This window comes from Aedes aegypti, chromosome 3 (assembly GCF_002204515.2).
Source record: "Aedes aegypti strain LVP_AGWG chromosome 3, AaegL5.0 Primary Assembly, whole genome shotgun sequence".
In the NCBI taxonomy this organism is placed as follows: Eukaryota; Metazoa; Arthropoda; class Insecta; order Diptera; family Culicidae; genus Aedes; species Aedes aegypti.
Window position 1 is genome coordinate 68458153 of NC_035109.1, and position 22867 is coordinate 68481019.

At 37.1% G+C, this 22867-nt stretch overlaps 1 protein-coding gene across 4 annotated transcripts in view; it reads left to right on the plus strand.

Annotated features, from left to right (window-relative positions):
- Positions 1-22411, plus strand: part of LOC5567515 (putative sodium-dependent multivitamin transporter) — a 40370-nt gene extending 17959 nt beyond the window's left edge. For 3 of the 4 annotated variants that reach the window (XM_021855014.1, XM_021855016.1, XM_021855015.1), the window contains 6 exons: positions 13161-13294; positions 19832-20053; positions 20108-20448; positions 20509-21151; positions 21220-21627; positions 21697-22411. In XM_021855014.1, coding sequence (XP_021710706.1) covers positions 13184-13294; positions 19832-20053; positions 20108-20448; positions 20509-21151; positions 21220-21627; positions 21697-21750 — 1779 coding nt within the window. In that variant the 5' untranslated portion in view covers positions 13161-13183 and the 3' untranslated portion in view covers positions 21751-22411. The remainder of the gene's footprint in view (positions 1-13160; positions 13295-19831; positions 20054-20107; positions 20449-20508; positions 21152-21219; positions 21628-21696) is intronic. The other variant, XM_021855017.1, reaches the window with a different exon arrangement.
- Positions 22412-22867: the final 456 nt, after the last annotated feature.

Below are 22867 nucleotides of genomic sequence, written 5' to 3' on the forward strand. Positions count from 1 at the left end.
GGCACTAATTTTCAAGGCGCCGAGCGCTTGTTGAGAGAACAAATCAACACCGAACTTGCTTCAACTTTTACAAGTACAACGACGGCCTGGCACTTCATTCCCCCTGCCACACCGCATGTGGGCGGAGCTTGGGAAAGGCTTGTTAGGTCGGTAAAAACGGCACTTACTGCGGCGTATAATAATGAAAAGCTGGACGATGAGGCTCTCTATACGATGATTATCGAAGCGGAGTCGATAGTAAACAGTAGACCGTTGACATACCTTCCGCTGGACTCGGCAGAACAAGAAGCGATCACTCCTAACCACTTCTTGTTAGGGAGTTCTACCGGAGTTAAGCAGCCAGCTGTGCAACAAGGAAGTGACTGTGTAATCATGAAGCGATCTTGGACTATGATCCAAAAATATTTGGACATGTTTTGGAAGCGTTGGGTGCTCGAGTATATGCCAACGTTGACGAAGAGGACCAAATGGTTTGGAGAAACTAGAAACGTACGAGAAGGGGATCTAGTCATCATTGTCGACGAAACTAAAAGGAATGGCTGGACACGTGGTCGAGTGCTACAAGCAATAACAGCTTCTGATGGCAGGGTACGTCAAGCGGTTGTGCAAACCTCCAAAGGTGTACTACGACGATCCGTCGCAAGAATGGCGGTCCTTGATGTGGCCAGAGAAGATGGAACCAAGGAAGATGAAGGGTCCCATCGGGGGGAGGATGTTGCCACATCACTCGGAGAGATGGCATCCCTGCCATCGAATGCAGTAGTGTGTGACTAAAGGATTTGACTGATGTCAAAATAGATTACTTGCAATTTTGAAGTGCTTTGCGACAGAAGTTACCCCATTGAATTTATTGGATTTATGTAGAATTTATTATTATTTCAATTTCCCTTTATTACCGAATTACTAGAAGTAAGGCTACGTTAGTGCTATCAAAGGAACTAAATACTCGCTGAGCGTATTGAATTTGTGGATCGCGGTAGATACGGGATTATTATTGGCAGAATTTAGTTGCGAACGGGCTATTGAACAACAGTAACGCAAGATCATGCATGTATGGTCTCACTGAATTGTAGGTTAAACTACTATGGATTAAAATTACCATGAACTAATTTGTTAATCTTTTTTCTAGTTTGAAGCATAAAATAAACGGCTATCAATATCAGTGGAAGATACAGTTCGTTTTTGTTCTCGTTTGCAACAGATGTGGAGATGTGGACACTTTTGTATATTTTTTAGGGGGTGAACCCAAACTTTAGCACGGGAGTGTAAGTACTCATAAGAGCGCTACGCTGAGAAGCAGGTTTTGTTCCAGTTAATACGTAACGCCGGGAGTTGAATGAGAAAAAAACTGCTACAACTTAACAAAAAAAATCACTAGAAATTTTCTTTGGAATTCATTTATGACTTTCAGCGAGATTTGTTAGAAAATTTACATGATTCTTCAGGAAAACATAAAATCTTTCTCCCTAAATTTTCATAAGATTCTCTCATGGAATCCCTACAAAATTTTCATCAGAGGTTTATGCCAATATTTTTCCAGGTCTTTCTAAAACAACTTCCGGATTTTAATCCAACACATCTCACATGCATTTATCAAGGGATTCTTCTAGGAATTCCTTGAGTGATATCTCATAGCGGCTGTACAACTGTTTTACTTAAGGTTTTTTTCAGAATTGTCGTTGTAAACTCCTCTATGAGTTTTTCACAACATTCTGGATAAATTTCTAGTTTCTCAAGAGCGTCATACATTTTCTAGATGTCCCTTCCAGGAAATCATCCATTGAATAATGCAAACGTCCCAAAAATATCTCCTCTGATTTTTATAGAGACATTTTTGAAGCTAGATAAATGTCTCCAACAAACCCTTCACATATTCTCTTAGCAAATTCTCCAAAAACTAATTTAAAAACTTCTGAATGATCTCTTCAGGGAATGAATCAGAAAATTGCCATCTCGTTAACACTTCCAGAAATTCTTCAATAATTACTAATAGATTTTTTGGAGAAATGTATCGAGAGAAATCTTCTAGGAAATGTCTAGGAATCACAACTCACATTTATCTCAAAAAATTTATCCAAAAATGTCTCCGTAAATACCTCCAAAGTAATAGATAAATTTGCACTATATTCTTTGAGGGATTTTGACTGAAAACACTTTTAGCGCTTCAACAGAAATAATTTAAGGGAAACCATGAGAATAACTATATCACTATTTGCACAAGAATTTCTTTCCGTTGCGGCAATTGATTTTGACGGCTCTGCCTCATTTGGCATAATTCCGTTTGACATTATACCATTTGGTATAATGGCACCTGACATAATAGCCATTTGGAAAAATATTAACAAAAATATTATTTCTTTGACTTTTTTCTCTCGAGGCGAATGGCTTTGTAGTTAAAACATTCTTGATAAATCATAATAATAATAAATTTCTTTGACATTCAAAAATGTTTAGCCGTCGAAATAGCGCTAAAAAGTTTTATTGAAAGGAGGGGCAAATATTGGCCATGATTTTTAGTAAGAAAAAAGTTTATGTAAAACACAAGGAAAACTTTAAGAGTACATGTTGCTTTTTTAAAAACTAGGTATACATAACGATTCAATTCTTAGGTAAAAAATATCGCTGGAAGCTTGCTTTCAGAGTTTTATAACATTGGCTGTTCTTCATACTTAGGGGTCTATTTTATGAATCGAGCAGATTCCTGTGACTCGTCTGTGATCACTGTCGATCAAAGCAAGCATGCATATTTCAGATGTCACCCGGCGACTCCCATAGTAATCCAGTCACATAGAGTGACAACTGTCGAGAAACTCGAATGACAGAGCCGTGTCGAGCGAACTTTTTGGTCGACAGTGACTCCTGTCGAGTGGTTTTTGATCGACTTGACTTATAAAATACGGCCGTTAATGTCTGCTCCGTCAAGGATTGAGAATAAACTTTTATTTTAAAAAGATATTCGGCTAGACGAATTCACTAAGTCTGGATGATTTTTCAACGGAATTTATTTAGTAAATTTCATAGCTAGGTTTTCAAGAGTCACTGAAAAAAAAATTAACGGAAATTTTGAAATAACACAAACAAAAATTTTAGAAAATACCCAAAAAAAATATAGGAATCAGGAATAAAAACAATCCTCTAGTGTATCTGGTGAAATTATTAGAGATTGTTTCTGACAAAATTGCTGACAGAATTGACGAAAACAATCACTGCTGAACTTCTAGCATGCTTCTGCTGACACCAATATGCTTCAATACCACAATAATAATTTAATATGCCACATTGGGCTGACACAGAACTGAAACGGCTATCATCCACAAACAACTGGAGTGAAGCCAACAATTTGGTGCTGAAGAACGAGCTGAACAAGGTGCTGATTTGACAGCTCGTCCAAAAATTCCCATGGGGGCTCCTTTCGTCTGTTTGTAAAAATTTCCTCGAAATTGAAAATAGTTTTCGTCCATGCACAATCTTGCCAACCTCATGTATGTCCTGACCTTTCCTTTCCATGCTGCATCCGTCCTTTGGGGTAATAACCAGTCCTCGAGAAGATTTAGGGAATCCTTTACTGGAACGCTGGGGAAAAGAGCCGCTACGTTGATAGAAACCATCATCTCGTCATCCTCGATGTGTCGTGACTCTAATAGTTTCTGAGAGAACTCCTGGGTGTTTTTAACTGACCTAGTGGGAATGGATTCGGCATACTCTGGAATTCCTTGACTAACCATTTCGCCAGTTTATTAGTGGGGTATCCGTCCGCCGAGATGATTTCTCGCATTTCCTTTCCTGGTTTGTGAATCTTCGGTAGTCCTTTAATCCGTGAAAGAATGGGGTTTGACTCTTTCAAACGAGCCTCGCCAATAATCGCCTTGCAGTCCTTCAGGGTTTTGTCCGTAAGCTTGATGAGTCCGGGTAGTGGATCCACTCTCAAATGTCGGTAGGGGCCTTCGTTGATCTTTTTCGCCATTTGTTTGTCGTAATCCGTCTTGTCCATGATGACGACTGCGTTGCCTTTATCCGCCTTGATGTAGAACACTGATTTATCCTTAAGTTCTTTCACGATCCTCGTCTCGTCCTTGTCTGCCCTGCTTCGTTGTCCTGTTGTAATGGCCTTTGTTACGATGTTCCTCGTTGAGTTCTGGTTCTTTATTGTTACGGTTTGGATGATTGCTGTTTCCATGTCTACGATGATTTTCTCCACGTCAGGTTTCGTAGTCACCGCATATCCTTACCCCGTGTTGAGGTGTGTCAATTGCGCTACTGGCAAGAACGCAGTTAACTTCCGTCGTCTTGGATCGCATGAAAGCTAGTTTTTTTTTTCGATGTAGCCTGTTCTTTCTATCGACTTCGCATTCTTCCGCTCGTTTACCCTTGGTCAGGAATAATGGGAATCCTTCCGGATATTCCTGAGCCAATTTTAAATGCAGAAAATAGCACTTCGTCGTCAGCTTGCCTAGTTTAGCACTGAATAGCATAAAAACTGCTCGTTCGCTTAGATTTAGTATGAATTCATCTTTGTAAAACATTTTTCTTGATTGTTGATTTTAAATACTGAATATTGGCAGTTATAACTATTGATCCATAATATGGGTCAGAAAATGATTGTTTACGGTTATGGATCACTTCCAAAGAATGTAGATTTCTGCCATTTGAAGCATTTGACTCCAACTACAATGCAATATAACAAAAAAATGTCCAATAATATAGTAGTTGAGCAGCAACTTATTTAGAGATCAAATATGCTTCCAAACAAGGACAATTATCACACGGATAAAAATCTGATCCCCACACCATGATTTACAAATCATGAAATTCATAAACTGGTTAGGTCATAATATCAGGATCACAAATCATGGTTCCTGGAGTCATAATCATGATTCCTCTTAAGCGTATCATCCAGTGTGAAAACACTAAGCGGCGCACTTTGCTTCATCTCATTCGTATCGAACACTCTTAATTCAAGATGATGAAGCGGTTGAGTGGTAGAGTACGTGGCTTACAATCGGAAGGTTCTTGGCTCGAATCTATGCTGTTTTTAACTTTTTTTTTTTATTTTGTTGGTCATAAACGGATGCGCGACTCAGCATTTTTGGCATTTGAATCATGATTCCGAGCAATCAGCAACAAAAAACCTAACGCGTGTGTTGCGTTACGGCAATCTGACTCATGATATCATGAGTCCAAATCAAGGTGTATTTTCATAAGATGAAAACACACTACAATCATGATATCATGAGTCATAATCTTGTTTTTGGATTCTGATTTCTACCCGGGCATGTTTGAATGGTCATAACAGAGTTTCTCGGAAGTGTAAACTACCTGAAAAGCGCTTTCAGGTTTTATTTATTGATTCATTCCTAATTCCTTTCTCTACTGTCGATAAAAGGGCATTTTACCCTTGTTTATAGCTCCAACTCTGCTTTTTTTTGCAGAAATATGTGATGCATTAATAACTTTCGTCAAATCATGCAATACAAGTGCATTAAGTTGAAAATCTCTTGATTTTCACCCTGATCCGTAATATGTCTCAATTTGATCCATAATCTAAAAATTAATCCATAATAGAGTTTTCAGAAACTTTTTGATTTTTATTTTTCTGCTATTCTAAGTAAATATTGCACTTAAAATAGTTCACTAACCGAAGTTCCAATTTTATGTTTTCTTTGTTGTTTAACCCCTCTACCGGCAGCTTTATTTTTTACCGCTAAAAATATTCAAATCACGATATCATTTTTGTTTCTAGATTTTTTTTTTCCTTTTTTTCACAAGTTCTCAAAAAACTCTTCTAGTTTAAGAATCCATGTCGATATCTGTCATCGATGATCTGGTTTAAAAGATATTCCTATGTTCCTTGGGGGACCGACTTTCCCCATAGAAAATGTCTCTGGTGGCCATTTTGTTTTTTGTCAATCTATCAAAAAATAAAATGTGGACTTTACAAAGCTAGATGATACGGAACTACTCTGAATAAAAAAACATACAAATTGTTTGAGTATTCTAAGAGATATCTGAAAATTACGATATGATGTTTTTTAAAGTTTTTAGAATCTTTATTTGGCCAGCTTAGTACCAGACACATGAATGCTCATTAGTCAAAGACGGCTGCACCAAATTGTTTCATTTTTTGACAACATACTCTCATTATTGTATTGTACCGAAGAGTGAATATGCGAATACGCTAAAAAAAATCTGTAGGCTGAGATATTTACGTGGGCTATGGCTACGTGTCGGCCCCCCTAGGAATATAGGAATATCCAGGGCTGGTAGCAAGAATTGGTACCGAAAAAAGTTATTTTAGTGACCAAATTTGAGAAATAAGTGACTAAAAAGTGACTTTCTATTCTCGAAAAAGTGACTAAAAGTGACTTGAAAAGCACTCAATTTTGTTTCAATTCTAGTATACTGTTTAGCGATCAATATCAATTATGATAGGGAATATTCCATGTGATCTTCTGCAGGTAGTAGGTCTAGTTGAGTACCATATTTAGACATTTTTATTGTGCTTCAAAATTTACAAGATATCGCCTAGATTTTTTCAAACAGGGTAGTTTACATATACGTAAATAATCCGTTTTTAGTAGATTTTCAATATTTCTAAAGTTTTGTGTCTTTAATATTACCAAAGTATTTTATATTGTAAGTTTTAATAAGAATTTGGAACATTTGTAAAATTAAAATTTTTGTCATTTCACATTTCCATTTAAACTCCAGCTCTTCTACCTAATAAGGTCAATATTTTTATGCATTAACCGCGTCCTTTAAAGGCCGACTAAGGAAGAAATTTCCCATCAGTAAGTTTAATGGAAGGTATTCACATTCTAAGACTTCCTCGTGAAATTACGACAAGTAACTTTTCGTTTTGCCGTAAAGTTCTTAATACTCCGAAGATCTCTTCAGGAGTTTGTTTTGTGATTTTTACGAACTTTTTATGTAATTTTTCTTAGAGTCGTTTATATACCTTCATGTATTCTATCTGTTTTTCTTTTAAAGAAAAACCACGAACGAAAAAAAATGAAACTTAAAAAAAATCAATGTTTTTGTGAAAAAATTTGAAAAATCCACGAGGAATTTCTAAAACAAATCTTAGTGTAATTTCTGATGAAACTTGTGTGAGTTATAATGATGGATACCTACGAGGATCACTGGATCTTTCGAATTCATGATGAATATATTTCTTGATAAATTGCTATGATAATTAAAGCATATTAATCCATCAATGGTCGGAGCCTGGGAGGGAGAAACCGATACAAAATTTCTCTACGTCACAGTGAGCCGAGATTTTGCTGTCACGAACTGTCACTGTGAGCCCGGATCTTGATCAATGGGCAAATATGATAAAGCGCGTAATTAGCCATAGCATATTTTGCATTTCATCAAAAGTAGCAAAAATCGAATTAGAATCAATTCATGCACATTCAAAAGTAACGTCACGAGAGCACCGTTCATTTTTATTGAATGTAACGTATTGGAATGAGGCTCTTTTTACTGTTTTCATTAAAACTGAATATTAAACGCATAGAAAACTGTGGCCCTTTTTCTATGTTTGTCCAGAAAGATCGAAGGTACACAACAAATGAAAACTAGCGAATTTCACTAAGCCTGCCTTGATTGTCGTTGGCAAACTGGAGTTATCTTGCAATTAGGAAAACAGTTGTATCTAATTTCGTGTGTAGTATCGGTGCCTCCTTCCCAGGTCGGAGCAGTAACTGTAATAATTGCTGTAGTATTAACTAGTGAGGAACCTTGAATGAAATTTTAAAGTATCTATGCAGGTCTGGAAACTGTATTTGAAAAAGTATCAGTGAAGTGTTTGAGCCGCAGTCATAATATTTTGAAGAAATGCTGGAGAAATTTCTAGAGGAATCCCAGATGCAATTTATCGAGCAATTCTTGGAAAAGATTTCATCCAATAATACCTTAAGTTTTGAGAAATCCCGGAGAGTAATTATGGATGAATTTTTGAGTGAATCCTTATAAAAATGCCTGGATTTAATTGAAAAAAGCGTAGGAATTATTGTAGGGTTTCTTATAAAAATGACGATTTTTTTCGAAAACTTTATTATAAACCTTTGGGGAAAAACTTCTGTAGGGCACGTGGGAAGAATCCTAGAAGTAGCGATTGAAGAAATCTGTGAAAGAATCAGTGATCTGGAGGAAATACTGAGATTTTTTCTTCAGAGTTATCTCTGTGAAAATTACTGGAGGTAGTAGCGTAGGAATGCTCTAAAATTTTTACTATAAAATTGAGAAGAAATTCCTCTGAACTTCTATTGAAAAATTTCTGGAATCATTCCTGGTGGAGTTCTTGAAAGTATTCCAGAAAGAAACTCTCGATAAATAGTTACGTAATAGTCTCTGAAGGTTTCTCCGGAGCCTTTAGAATGGTGCACCAGAATTCATTGCAAGCAGATTAATCATCTATTTCCGACGACTTTAATCGAAAGTTGTTTTATGAAAAAGTGTTTTAATAAAACGTAATTCAAAAAACAATATTTCAAAGGATCTATTTTTTCAAAATCAGTTTAAAATTTGTTGGTTGTTTTACAATAGTAAACTGATTGCTTACCAATAGTTTTACTATTCAAAAAGTTAATTGACTTTTAGATTAATCTGATAAGTATAGAATCATAACTTAACTCTCCCTTACTCGATATTTCGTATTTCGATATCGAGTTAGAGAACCACAGCAAAAGTTGGTTTTCATGGCTACTGCGATGGTCCCTCGGATCGCATTTGCACATAATTCGATACCACTCTTACTCGAAGGCCCCTTCAATATCGAGTTATGGAGAGTTGACTGTAGAAATTAATGCATAGTATTCCTCTGGTTCGGTTTGCCTCAAGTTCGTCAAAAATAATTGAGCTCTGGAGCTACCATGGGAAAGAGAGGGTTATGGCAAAAAAGTGACTTTAGATACCATATTGATTATAATGCCTTTTAGAGACCTTAACTAAAAATAAACACTTTTTAGAGATATGCATTGAACAACTGGGAATCGTATTTGCCTTTCCCATTTTAGCAATCCTAAGTCCTACTTCCTTATTTAAACAAGTTATTCGGAATATTAAAAATAACTTAAAGTGCATTGATTGAATACCTCAAGTTGTAACAGCGGCGCAGCCGAAATTTTTTTTATTGAAGAAATGTTGTGTTACAAAAAGGACATATTCTGTCATAATAATTACTGGTTCAGGTTTTTTTCCTGCGTATATCCGAGATCCTCTGATAATTCCAGGTGTTTTCCAGGTTGATAAAAATTCCCTGATAATTCCAGGTATTCCAGGATTTTTCAGGTAGTAGACACCCTGCTAACTTAAAACTTAGCCTAAATTAAGAAGGCCGATTCAAAATTTTCTCCCGAAAAGTAGCTCAAAATAGTTGAAAAAAGTGACTTTTTGACGAAAAAAGTGACTTTAGTTGAATTGGATTCAAAAAAGAGACTTTAAAGTGACTGGCCTCAAAAAAGTGACCAAGTCACTAAAAAGTGACTCGCTACCAGCCTTGGGAATATCTCAAGACCTAGTGAACCAATCCAAATCTACACAGATTCTCAAACCAGAAGAGTTTTTTGAGAACTTGTGAAATAATTGTGCAAAAATATCGAGTAACCAAGATGTTATCGAGGTTTGAATATTTTTACTGCGGTAAAAAAGCTGCCGGTAGAGGGGTTAATTGAATTTTCTAGGTTGGTTTCAACACTAATTTATCTATAACTGTGGGGTTATAGTATATAAGGCCAAACCCAAAAAGCAAAATTGAAAGGCGGATCAAATTTTATATATATTTTTTTTAAATCAACAAAAGAAGTTGAAATCAATCCTCCCTGGATACTGTAACAATCTAACCCAAGATTTTGAGAGTAATGCACTTATTACGTCAAAATCTAACCTAAATTACTTTAGAAATTACTGACTTGAACCAGACCCTGGATTTTGTGAACATAAAAAACAATTTCACAATTTTTTAAGGAATAATCACAGAATTCTGCCAGGTATCCGAATGGGATTTAGTCAGAAACTCAAAAAATATTATTCGAAAACCCTGACTTAATGACAATCTATCGCAGAATTCTGTGACTTTTTTCTAGTTTTCTACAAAACAAAAACTCATCGGGATGCATTTAAACCCTCAAAACCCCGAGACAGACCTCTTATTTTTGATCGACTGACTGGCTTAGAGGGTTAAAATATTTTTTGAAGAATCAAAACGATTATTAATTTTCTTTTTTCAATCAAATTGGTATTTATAAAAATACAGCTTAGAATCCAATCAGAAACTCACACAAGATTATGGTTTGTGTGTCTTATGTCCTGGATCTGACAGTAATCCTGGCTGGTAATCTGTGGAATACTGCTGCAGATTCTGAGAGAATTCTGTTCAACATTATGTGAGAACTTTGCCTAAGATTTTGTGCCAAATCATTCTTCCAAATATTTGTAATTACGCTGTCTAAAAATATGCGTAAATTCCACAGGATTATCTAAAAATCAGAATACTGTATGAGAATCCAGCTTATGATTCAGTTAGACTTTGATTAGACCGTGTTTGGGGGCCGTCCATAAACCATATACAGTTAACTCTCCCTTACTCGATATTGAAGGGACCATCGAGTTAGGGAGGTATCGAGATACAGAACACATATTTTTCAAATTTAAAACTTTTTTTTATTCTATCAAAATACATTCAAAATAGTTATTTTCACGTGAAAAACAATAAAATTTTACCACATTTACCTTTGTGACACTTTTTAATCGATCAGCAAAAATTAAAAATTTTAGCACCCAAAAATCGGCAGTAAACTTTAATTTTACTATCAATTTAATCATAATAATCAAATTCATGAAATTTATTAACGTTTGGAGGAGATTTGGAACTTTTCATCAAAATATTGAGTTAGAGAGGTAAACTTACTTGGGAAACTGAAACAGATAGCATCGAGTTAGGGAACATCGAGTTAGAGAGGTATCGACTTACAGAGGTATCAAAGCATGCTAGATTGAAGGGACTGCGCATTCCATCGAGTTAGGGGAAATATCGAGATACAGAATATCGAGTAAGGGAGAGATGACTGTATATCAAAAGACCACGGTTCATACAAGTTCATAAAAGTTTTTGTATGTAACAAAAATCTACGAGAGGAGAGGTGGTCTAAAAATTCTATAAAAGATGTGTCACAAGCAAAGTCTTAAAAAACTTTAAAAGTCGCATAAAATTATGTCGCGGGCCGGACATTGGGCAGACCTTTTAAGCATTATTTTCCAACTGTAACGTCGGTTTTTGGGGCCTTCCTTAGCCGAGTGGTTAGAGTCCGCGGCTACAAAACAAAGCCATGCTGAAGGTGTCTGGGTTCGATTCCCGGTTGGTCCAGGATCTTTTCGTAATGGAAATTTCCTTGATTTCCCTGGGCATAGAGTATAATCGTTCCTTCCACACGATATACGAATCGTCCCTTCCACACGATATACGAATGCGAAAATGGCAACTTTGGCAAAGAAAGCTCTCAGTTAATAACTGTGGAAGTGCTCATAAGAACACTAAGCTGCGAAGCAAGCTCTGTCCCAGTGGGGACGTAATGTCAAGAAGAAGAAGTACGTCGGTTTATCTCTGGTTTGCGTAAAGTCTCTTTCGAATATTATCTATATAAATAAAAATGGAGTGGTGTTTGTATGTCACGAAATGGCTTGCGAACGGGCCACCAGATGTTGACAATTCTTTTACTAAAGTGTTCGTGAAGTGTTCCGACGTGATTGTATGCATAAAAAGTTCAAAATATTCACCGGGAAAGTCGAAGAAACGAAAGCGAATGAAACTATAATTTTGTGTGGGACATTTCATGGCGTTTTTCAACAGCCTACTTGATGGCAAGACAAAGTTTGCCGGGACCACTAGTTGGAAATAAAATTTAAACGAAGGCAACTTTTTCATTTACTGTCCTTGACATTATACCAACCAAATAGGTATGTAGAGAGTTTATTGTTATGCATTTAGTTATAACTCGTTCAATTACTTAAAGATGTAGAATATAACATCGAATAACATTACTGTAGAAGAAAAGCATCTCACATGCCCAGCTAGTATGCAGAATGAAAATCACTTAGCCCTACCTACATCAGTAATATGCGCAGTCCACTGTCCGGAGAAAAACGCTTTCCAATCCCACACACTCGCAAGTCCCTCCTTTGATCGGGTGCAAAAATAGAACTTTCGGTCAATTTGTTCGACGGTCTGGATGCATTTAACAACAATTACTGTGCCTTTGGCAAGCGCCACTCGTGTTCCATTATAGGGGAGACTGAGGAGACATGATTTGATTTTACATATTATAACTCTCAAGTTCTGAAAATTTGAGACGAATTGTTAAAATTTGCACAGAGATATTAAAATCTTTCTAAGCTCCGAAATTAGCCAGCCTCGGGCTGCAAATCTCGTTAAAAAAGAAAATAATAATAACAACAATCATATTTTTTCTAAGATGTTTAAAAGATCTTTGTTGATTTCTGGCACCGACATTGTCTTTCGTATAGACAAAGTATTGCGAAAAATTACATAAAATAAAACGGGTTAAGATTCCGAGAAAATAAGGTAGGATAAAGTCTACCCAGTCTCCTTTAAGCCCCAAGTAAAAATGGAGCAAATGTCAAAAGTGAAAAAGCAGTTTTCGGCGTTAAAATCGACAAATCGAAAAAAAATAAAAACACACAGCTGTTTTATTTGCAAAATAAAAAGGCTGTGTGTTTCTATTTTTTTCCGATTTGTTGATTTCAAGGGCGAAAACTGCTTTTTCATTTTTGACATTTGCCTCATTTTTTCTTGCACCTTAAAAGTACTCCCACCACCCCGCGATGTATTATAATTGCGTATGGTGATTGACAGAGCTTCCTCAAAGGCTTCGGTAAACAGTGCGACTATCATCGCCCCATTGAGTCCAATTCATGCACGAAGACTCGTTATTTGTTATCTGCCAGACAGGACAGATTACCCCTCATTCAATTAATTAGATAGAGATTTCCGTTTATCTGCATGTCATCGCCGTCGTTGTCAAGTGATGGCCCTCAAGTCCATTAGTACTGCTCATTCAGAATTTTGCAATCATGTATGCGTCCATATCTAGTACACTGACACTGGCCATCTCATTAACGCATTCCGAATTTCCCGATTTCAGGCCAACCCCATCCGTTCGGCACAATGTCTTCGTTCGGCGTCTGGGACTACGTGGTGTTCATCGCCATGCTGCTGGTGTCGGCCGGCATCGGGGTCTACTACAGGTTCTCTGGTGGCAAGCAGAAAACCACAACGGTAAGCAAGAATTTTAAGGTTTAAATTATTTGGCCAAGTTGCAGTCCGCTGTGTACTATAATTATTGGTCAATCGTATAAAAGCGCATGCATGCGAAATACAATAAAGGTGCCCATTGGCGATGAAGTGGTGCATCTTCTTTGTCTGCTTGACATTACGTTCTTACTGGAACAGAGTCTGCTTCTCAGCCAAGTGTACATATGAGCACTTCTACAGCTATTAACTGAGAGTTTTCTTTGGGTAAGTTGCGATTTTCGCATTCGTGTATCGTATGGCAGGTACGATGATACTCCTATGTCCAGGGAAGACTACGAAAAGATCCTGGACTGATCGGGAATTGAACTCAGTTACCTTCACAAAGCATGGCTTTGCTTTGTAGATACGGTCGTTACCACTAGGCTAAGGAAGGCCCATTAGGCCCCTTGAAGAGGTGCTTGCTCATTCATTTGTGTGCGAATGATTTCTCAACAAGCCTGCCCGATAAAATACATATGCATACTGAGGCGATTTTGGCTTTTGGTAACATCATACTTTTGTATATCACGCGATCAATTGTATATCATAACTCCAGAGCATGGGGTGTGACTTATCTTCGGATTTTCTAGATTTTTATAAACCCATTTAAAGAGAAAACTGTTTTAGTCAGTCTATAGAATTATGACTCATGTCAGTGAAAAAGCTTGAATCTAACCGTCCTTCGTTACTTCTTCAGTGTTGCCAAATCAGAAAGTGGAAAATGGAGTCAAAAATCACTCAGGTCCTTTCCTGAATCATCTAACAGTATGATTTTCAATACGAGCTATGAATATATTGAAAAGTGAAACTTATAAATACTAAGGCGAAGCTTTTAAGAGTTTACATTCTTGGCTCTACCTAGAACTGTAGTCAATGGAATAAGTATGACGTCTCAAATTTCACCATTTTCCATTCCTTTTTGCTAGAACATCAAGAGGATCAAAATTTGACTGGATTGGGTCGGAATATTTCGGAAATTATTCCGTTGTGGAGTGGACATTTTCAGCACATCGTATTGTACTAACATGCAACATTACAAAATTATGACATTTTATCCAGATCTAAACAGTTTTTAAACCCGCTTCTGTTGGTAAAATCTCCAAAATTCCTTCAGAAAAACCTTTAGGCATTCTTTTAGGAAAACCTCTCGCAGTGATTTCTCTTGGAATTTCTTCAGATAAACCTCAAAAATGTCTACACCCGAATAAATAAAACATAATAAAACATGATATTCACTTGATTGATATAAGAGATTCCATAGCCGAGCAGTTAAGAGCCCGTGGCTACAAAGCAAATCCATGCTGAAGATGTCTGGGTTCGATTCGCAGTCGGTCTAGGATCTTTTCTTAATGGAAATTTCCTTGATTTCCCTGGGCATACAGTATTATCGTACCTGCCAGATGATATACGAACGCGAAAATGACAACTTTAGCAAAGAAAGCTCTCAGTTAATAACTGTGGAAGTGCTCATAAGAACACTAAGCTGAGAAGCAGGCTCTGTCCCAGTGATGACGTAATGCTAAAAAGAATAAGAAGATATAAGAGATAAAAGATCTAAAGATAATATCAAAATTTTGTTCTATTGCTGTTGGTTAGATCTTACAAAAGCGAAATATGATATGACAATTTTGTTCTAAGAGAAAATATGAGATATAATTTCCAGATCTTTTATCCCTTATATCTATCAAGATAATATCACGTTTTGATTATCAGAACTTTATATCTACTCTACTCTACTATAGAAATTTGTTGCTTTTTGTGGAGAAATTCCTACAGAAAGAATCTCATGGAGGAATTCCTAAAGGTTCTCCTGAAATAATGCCTAAAGGTTTTTCTGAAGGAATTCTTGGAGATTTTACTGGTCCCCAACAGAAGCGGTTTAAAAAACTTTTTAGATCTGGATAAAAATCTTCTATTACTTAGTTTTTTACGTCTGCTTGGATAGAAATTCCTCCAGCCATTTCTCCTAAAAGAATTCATCAATTGATCGATTTCAAAGAATACCACTCGAAATTCCGCCAAGAATTCTACCAGGTTTTCCACCAATAAGTAATTCAAGTATTCCTAATGGAATTATTTATTTATTTTACAAAATAGGAATAAACCCCTTCGAGTGATTTCGTTACGTAATCTTTCTCAAAGAGGCACAAAACCTCTTCATCTTTTCATACAACATTACAAATTCCTCCTGTAATTCTTCGAGGAAAATTTCAAAAGAGATTACATTGCTCCAAGGATTTCTTCAGAGGACCCCTACTGGGAATCTCGAAAATCTCACAAGACTCCTCTAACAATTTCTCCAAAGATGACTCCAAGAAAATCTGTACATGAATTCTTCAACAGATAAATTCCTCCAAGAATTCCCACAAACATTTCTCCGAGTTTTCTTCAGGAATTTCTCCAGAGATTTCGCCACGAATTCCTCCAGATTTTTTTCCAGGAGATCCTTCAGGGATTCATCCAGTGATTTATCCATGGATTCATTCAGGGAATCCGCTACGCATTCCTCCAAGAACTCCTTGATATTTTTCCTAGGGGTCGTCCCCCCAAGGATTTCTTCTAGGGATAGCCATTGGCTTAGGAACAGGGGGCGGGGACCAGGCCGGTAAATCTCGACAACCGATAGATTAACGCCCGGTTTTTGCTCAATTTGGTTACCTCTAGAACTGTTTAATACTCTTAAGAATTTTCAAACAATATCTGACTGACTTCCAACACATTTGTAGCAAAATTTCTTAAGCCACCCTTCAATAATCCTTGAAAATTTTTAATATAATCAAAAACCTCAGGAAATATTGAAGGGTGGCTTCAGAAGTTTTGCTGCTCTTGGAATTCAGTCAAATAATATCGTGAGATTTGTTAATAATTTCAACGTGAATTTCTCCTGGAGGACAAACATACCTTCTATGTCTACTCTAATCTGCAAATCGACTCCGGAATATGTCCCGGAAATTAATTTACCTTTCAAAAATTCAAAGTTCTCCCTCTCAATTCCTCCAAAAAATCATTGTTTCTGTCACTGAGATATTTCACTGAAAGTAGAATTCCTTCATAAAGTTTTTTTTACAAGTTCTTCCGCAAAATTCATTAAAAGTCCTTCAAAAATATTTCCAAAATACATCACAAATTGCATCAAAAATTCTGCTACGTTTTTTTTCAGGAGGTTCTGCTTTAAATCCTCAAATTATACAAAAAATATCAACGAAAAATGTTTTGAAATGTCTCTTGCCTTTGACTTTTCAGAGAAAATTTGCTAAAAAAATCCCCAGGAATTCTTTTGCTTCCTAAATTAGCAAATGTTTTCTGCAGCTAACTTTATAAAATCAGTGTAAATGGCACTACCGCAACTATAGGAACACCCACAACTAATGGATCGACCCTATATGTAAATGTTCCTCAGGAATTCCCAAAAAAAAATTCAAAATATCTTTGGTAATTTAAATTCAGTAAAATCTTACATTTCGAATTTTACCGTAATAAAACTTTGGCAATGTTCTTATATATACCACCAATTTTTTCGCGTTCAACTTTTACATTTGTACCACAATAATTGTAAATAGCACCTCGAAAAAAAAATGTGACATTTCTGCAAGTAGGAAAAAAATGGATTCTACAGCAATCTGTTCGCCATAGTATCATGAAACTTCGGAGTTTATGCAAAACATTTTCTTAGTTGTTAGATACAAATACTTACGGTAAAAATTACATTCGTTTTAACGCCAATCATTGCCCATTATAAAAGACAAAGAACAAAAAAAAAATGTAGTAAATCCTACCAAAAATACTTAAACTATTCATGAGGTTTATCGTCAGGAACATCGTTATAAAGTTTCAGAAATTCTACGGTGAGTTTTCGCATTTTCCGACAGGAACTTAGTAAGTTTTTCTGAATTCAATTTAAGCTGAAATTATCGTACAAATTTCTTTAGAAGTTTTTCATTTGTTTTGTTTGTATTTCTCTAGAAATCTGATATAAATTGGAAATGGATAAAGATTGGACTCGGAAAAAATGCGACACTTTGTTTTGGGTATAAATCAATAAAATTTCGGTTAATACTAGTTTAGAGTGTTATGCTTATGTGTGCAAAATTTTATCGCGATCTGTCAAGTAGTTTTCAAGATGCATTCGAAACAATAATAGCCACGCTAGCAAATATTGGGCGCGGTGATCGATAATCCTGGCCAGTCACACAGATGGATTGGCAAAAGGCTTGGAATCCACCATTCTACCTGCGGGGCACGGAAGAATGGTGGATTCCAAGCCTTTTGCCAATCCATCTGTGCGACTGGCCAGGATTATCGATCACCGCGCCCAATATTGTGAAGATGTTCCAGGAGACGAAGAACAAAGAGCGCTGGAAGCGGCCAAGGTCAGGAAGCCGCCAAACCGGACTGACAAGCAAAACGCGGTGTGAAAAACATTAAATCGTTTGAAACGCTTATGAAAATCTTTTGGTACCCATATTAAAAGAAATCCTTAGACACCTGGAAGCATCATTTAATATTTTTGCAGGAACTTCTGGATAATTTTTGATGCAAATTTTTCAAGTAATCATCGGAGAATGTTCGAGGCATTATCTGAAGGATTTTTTAAAGAAATCTGAAGACAAACTTTATGAAGAACATCAACATCATCATATCTGAAGAATTCATCAAAAGAATACTTGCTTGGTAATCTTGAAGACAATTTTGGTAAGACTCCTAGAAATTCTTGTAATATTTCTTGGAGAAATCCTCAATAATTCCAGAAAATCCTAAATAAATTATTAAAAAATAATTGGATCGTATTTTAAACTAACAATGGAAATTTGTATGTAATTTTTTGATAAGATCAGAAAGCCGAAAGAAATTTCAGTAAAAATCAGAAACTTCTAATCCCGGGAATGATTTTCCGTTGGCATCCCAAGAGTAACTCAGTGAAAACTGTTAAGCAGTTCTAAGGCTAAAATTCAATATTTTCCATAGTGAAAATCAAAATTTACAAATATCAGCAATACGAGACAAAATAACTAACAAATAAAATCTGCACAAAATTTGTAAAAAACGTTATTATTGTGATCGACTTTACTTCTGTGAAACAAGAATTTGTTATGCCCTCTTCAAACAAAAATTATCCAAATATCTCGTAAAAAAATCTTCGAGGAAGGAGATCCTGAACAATCATGAAGGAATACTTGGTAGAGTCCCTAGATGGATTCTTGGAGTGATTTCTATTGCACTAGAAAGAAATTAAGAAATTAAATGACGATTCCCAGCAGGAATTGATGGAAATCCTGTAGATTTCTATTGTGGAATTCTCGGAGAAATCACTGAAAGCTCTGGAAGAAACTGTTGTGAATTTATTGTAGATCAATAGCGATCATCCCTGTAAAGATTTTCTGGATTGATCCCCGGATAATCTCTGAAGGAGTTCTTGACGGAATCCCTGGAAACATCACTGAAGAAATCTCTGAAATCTATGGATGAATCTGGATAAATCTTTGGAGGAATGCTTATAAAGATTTTCGTGGACTAATCGCTAAATGATTTTTTTCCAGTGGAATTCCTGGAGAAATAATGAATAATGAGAATGTGTGAAATTTTATGCATAATTCCTAGAACCAGTCCTCATAATGCGATTGCAATGCAAATGTTCAAATTAATTAGTCAGCGATAAAATGCGATTCTACTTGTAGGTAAAAAAATCATGAATTTCGGCTCAATATATCAAATATTATCAAATTGTCCTGATTTGGCTGTATAGAAAACGGTTACAGGAAATCCGGATGTAATATCATATGGTATTGGATATGGCGTCTTTTTAGGTCTAGATGGTCTTACAAGATTTAAGCAAATTTTTGAAATAAGTCCTTGGATGATTTTCATGGAGTGATTCCCGCAGGATTGGGAGGATTCCTTCGAAAAATTATTGAAGTGATTCGTGAAGAAATTTTTGACGAGTTTATGATCTACTCCATGTAAAAAATCCGAATGAAATTTCTTTGCCGATTTTATTCAATATCTGGCGGATTTTTTAATGAATCTTGAGGGGTATACCTGAAGGTATATAGGAAATCTTAGGCGACTTCTTGTAGGAAATTTTGGAATATAATTGAGGAATCCCTGAGGCAATCTTCGAAGTAGTTCATATAAAAATTTCTACAAAAGTTCCGAGATTATGAATGAAATGGGAATCGATAGTCTGCAGAGATGCTTTTTATGGTCCTGTTGGGTAACCATTGAAAATTCGTCCTTAGATCATGGAAACTTTTGAGGAAAGACCCCAAGAACAATTTCTAGAGGAAATCGTAGAATGAATTTTAAAACAATTTTTGAAAATAGATCGAGTGAGATTTCTAGAAGGATAATTCGTAGAATTCCTAGATGCATTTACAGTGAAAGTTAGTTTTTGCTTGTAATATCCTAAGTGGATTCATGTGGAGAATTTCGTTGTTCAGACTTCCTCCTCCCGGTTACACGAATAATTCTCGATAGAAATTACCAACACCTAATAATTTCCTATACTACGTATTTTGTGCCCAGGAATACCTGCTAGCTGACCGGAACATGTCCATCTGGCCCGTCTCGTTCAGCTTGATGGCCAGCTTCATGTCGGCCATCACTCTGCTGGGCGTCTCCAACGAGAACTACCAATTCGGGACGCAGTTCGTGGTGATCAACTTCTCCTACGGGCTGGCAACTCCGATTGCGGCGTACCTTTTCCTGCCGGTATTCTTCAAACTGCAGGCCTGCAGTGCCTATGAGGTAAGAGCATGAACCATTACTTATTATGAAGCAATCTTAACTCTTCAATTTCAGTACCTGGAAATGCGTTTCGGCAAGAAAACGCGCCTTGCGGCTTCACTAGCGTACACTCTGCAGATGATTCTCTACATGGGAATCGCGGTGTACGCTCCGGCACTGGCTCTACAAGCAGTTACCGGACTGGATCAAACGTACTCCATCCTGGCGATTGGAATAGTTTGCACCTTTTACTCAACTATCGGTGGGATGAAAGCAGTGCTGTTCACTGACGTTTTCCAATCGATTTTGATGTTTGCCGCCATCTATGCGGTCATTATCTGTGCTGCCGTTAAAGCTGGAGGCCTGGCACCTATCTGGGAAGCGGCAGAGAAGGGTGGACGATTGGAACTTTGGAAGTAAGATTCAGATTGAAAATCCAAAAACTGTAAATCTCAATGTCCTTATTTAATTTTCAGCTTTGATCCAGATCCAACAGCAAGACACACCTGGTGGTCGTTGGTCATCGGTGGAATGTTCACCTATCTATCGTTGTATGCGGTTAACCAGACACAAGTTCAACGGTTACAGACCGTTAAGGATCTCAAATCAGCTCAGCGTGCTTTGTGGCTCAACTGGCCAATTCTCTCACTTTTGAGTCTGAGTACTTCCTTCAGTGGCCTGTGCATCTACTACTTCTATAGCACTTGCGATCCTCTCGTACAAGGTCGTATCAAAGTACGCGATCAAACCATGCCACTATTCGTAGTGGACGCTATGAGCAATCTGCCTGGTTTGCCAGGCCTGTTCGTTTCCGGAATTTTCTCCGCCAGTTTGTCGTCTGTCTCGGCTGCACTAAACTCACTAGCTGCTGTCACCCTTGAGGATTACCTGAAGCCTTTATATGCGAAGATCAAGAAAAGACCTCTACCAGATATGCAGTCAAGTTATCCTACGAAAATTATGGCTTTCCTGTACGGAATGATATGTCTCGGAGTTGCGTTCCTTGCGCAGTTCATGGGCGGCGTCTTGCAGGCGTCCCTGACCATATTCGGTGTAGTCGGAGGTCCGCTCTTTGCGCTTTTCACCATGGGAATGTTCACCAAGCGAGCAAATCAACGGGTAAGTAACCTTGCAAGTCGTCTGGGTTCTTAGAGAAATTCGTTTAATTATATAATGTCTCTTCACAGGGCGCCATTACAGGTCTTGCTCTGGGTATAGCGTTTTCTCTGTGGATAGGTTTCGGTCAGCCAAGGCCTGCACCGAAGATGTTGGATTTTTCAGTCGAAGACTGTGATCGCTTCGGTGGTTTCAACAATACCACGCCAATGGTGATGGCACTCAAAGCAAATCAACCGGACTCAGACTACTTCTACCTTTACCGATTGTCCTATCTCTGGTCGGTCGTAATGGGATACATACTAACTTTTGTGATAGGCTACGGTATGAGTCTGATCCTTATCTGGTTGGGATACCAAGGAACGGATCGAATTTACCTCGATAGTTCTAAAACCTGCATCAATACGGATTTGTTTTCACCACCTGTGGCGAAACGCATGAGGCGAGCCCTTGCCAAACATATTGAAAACGGAGGCGATGTAATAACCAAAAACTAGAAACCCAAACCAATCCTGTCTCACCATGCTCATCTTTCCCAATTCTTTCAGATTGAGATCATCAAAAGGAACGGACTAATCAAATCGGATTTCACCCACATTTGATGACTTTTCATCCATTTCCTCTGCCACGCAAGCAAGGCTAGACTGTCCGTACCCTCACAAACCGTTGGGGAAGAACTGTAGAAAACATAAGTTTGCAAGAGACTGACGCGAGAAAGAGACCGTGTATGTGTGACCCCATGATACGTTTCAACCAGCAAAATCTACATCCCCCCTATAGTATCATTCTTCGTCTCACAGTTGCTACATGGCACAAACAACTATTTATGATGGGTGCTGTTTTAGAGGCCCCAATCGCATTTTACAGAACGATAGTAGCGAGAACCAAACCGAAGTCTTCCAAGAATGATCGCAAAGATCAGCAACAATAAGGGTAGGAGAAATAGTTACTTCTTTTGAATCGTAGGAATTTAGAGTGCGAAACTCAAGGTATAATTGCAGCGGAATTACTTAACTGTTCTAGGAGCGTTCTATTATGTTTAGATTAATTTATTTCTTACTCAACGAATTTTCAGAAAGGTGCGAAAAGCGTCTTAAAGCAGTGTAGGCAAGCTTTTCGAGTTTTTTTTTTCCTGTTTTCAAATATGATGTAATGTGATGTTTGACACACCGCCAGAGAGATTGTTATGTTGTAAAAACTGTGGTGTAGCTATGATGTTGATTATATAGTGTATATGAACCTGTTAAAACAGGCTACGATCAATCAATTGTCTTATTTCAATCAAGAAAGAACTCCTTATTCTTGTGTTCGTCGTTGAGGTAACTTTAGTTACAGCCGAAAATGTTACCTTATCTGGAACTTCACGCCAAACCGGTAATATTGTTATAACTCTTTTTCTTCGTTAATGAAAACTCTTCAAGTTTCCCCGAATTTAGCTGCTGAATATATTTGATTTTTTAGTCGACCGTACTTCATTTGCATAATATTTGTATCTTGGAACATTTCATATAACTCCTGAGTCTTTTGTCTGCACCACACACCGTTTTTCATTTTCTCACTGAATATTGTCCTTTGCTTCCAAGACCACTGAAGGCTTTTTTTGTTGTGAATTGAACCACTTCGATCATTAATTGATCCACTATATGCTGATATGCCCCTTTCGACGTCTACGTTTCTTTTACGTGAAGAGCTACCGTCGTTTACAGGACAAATTTCGTA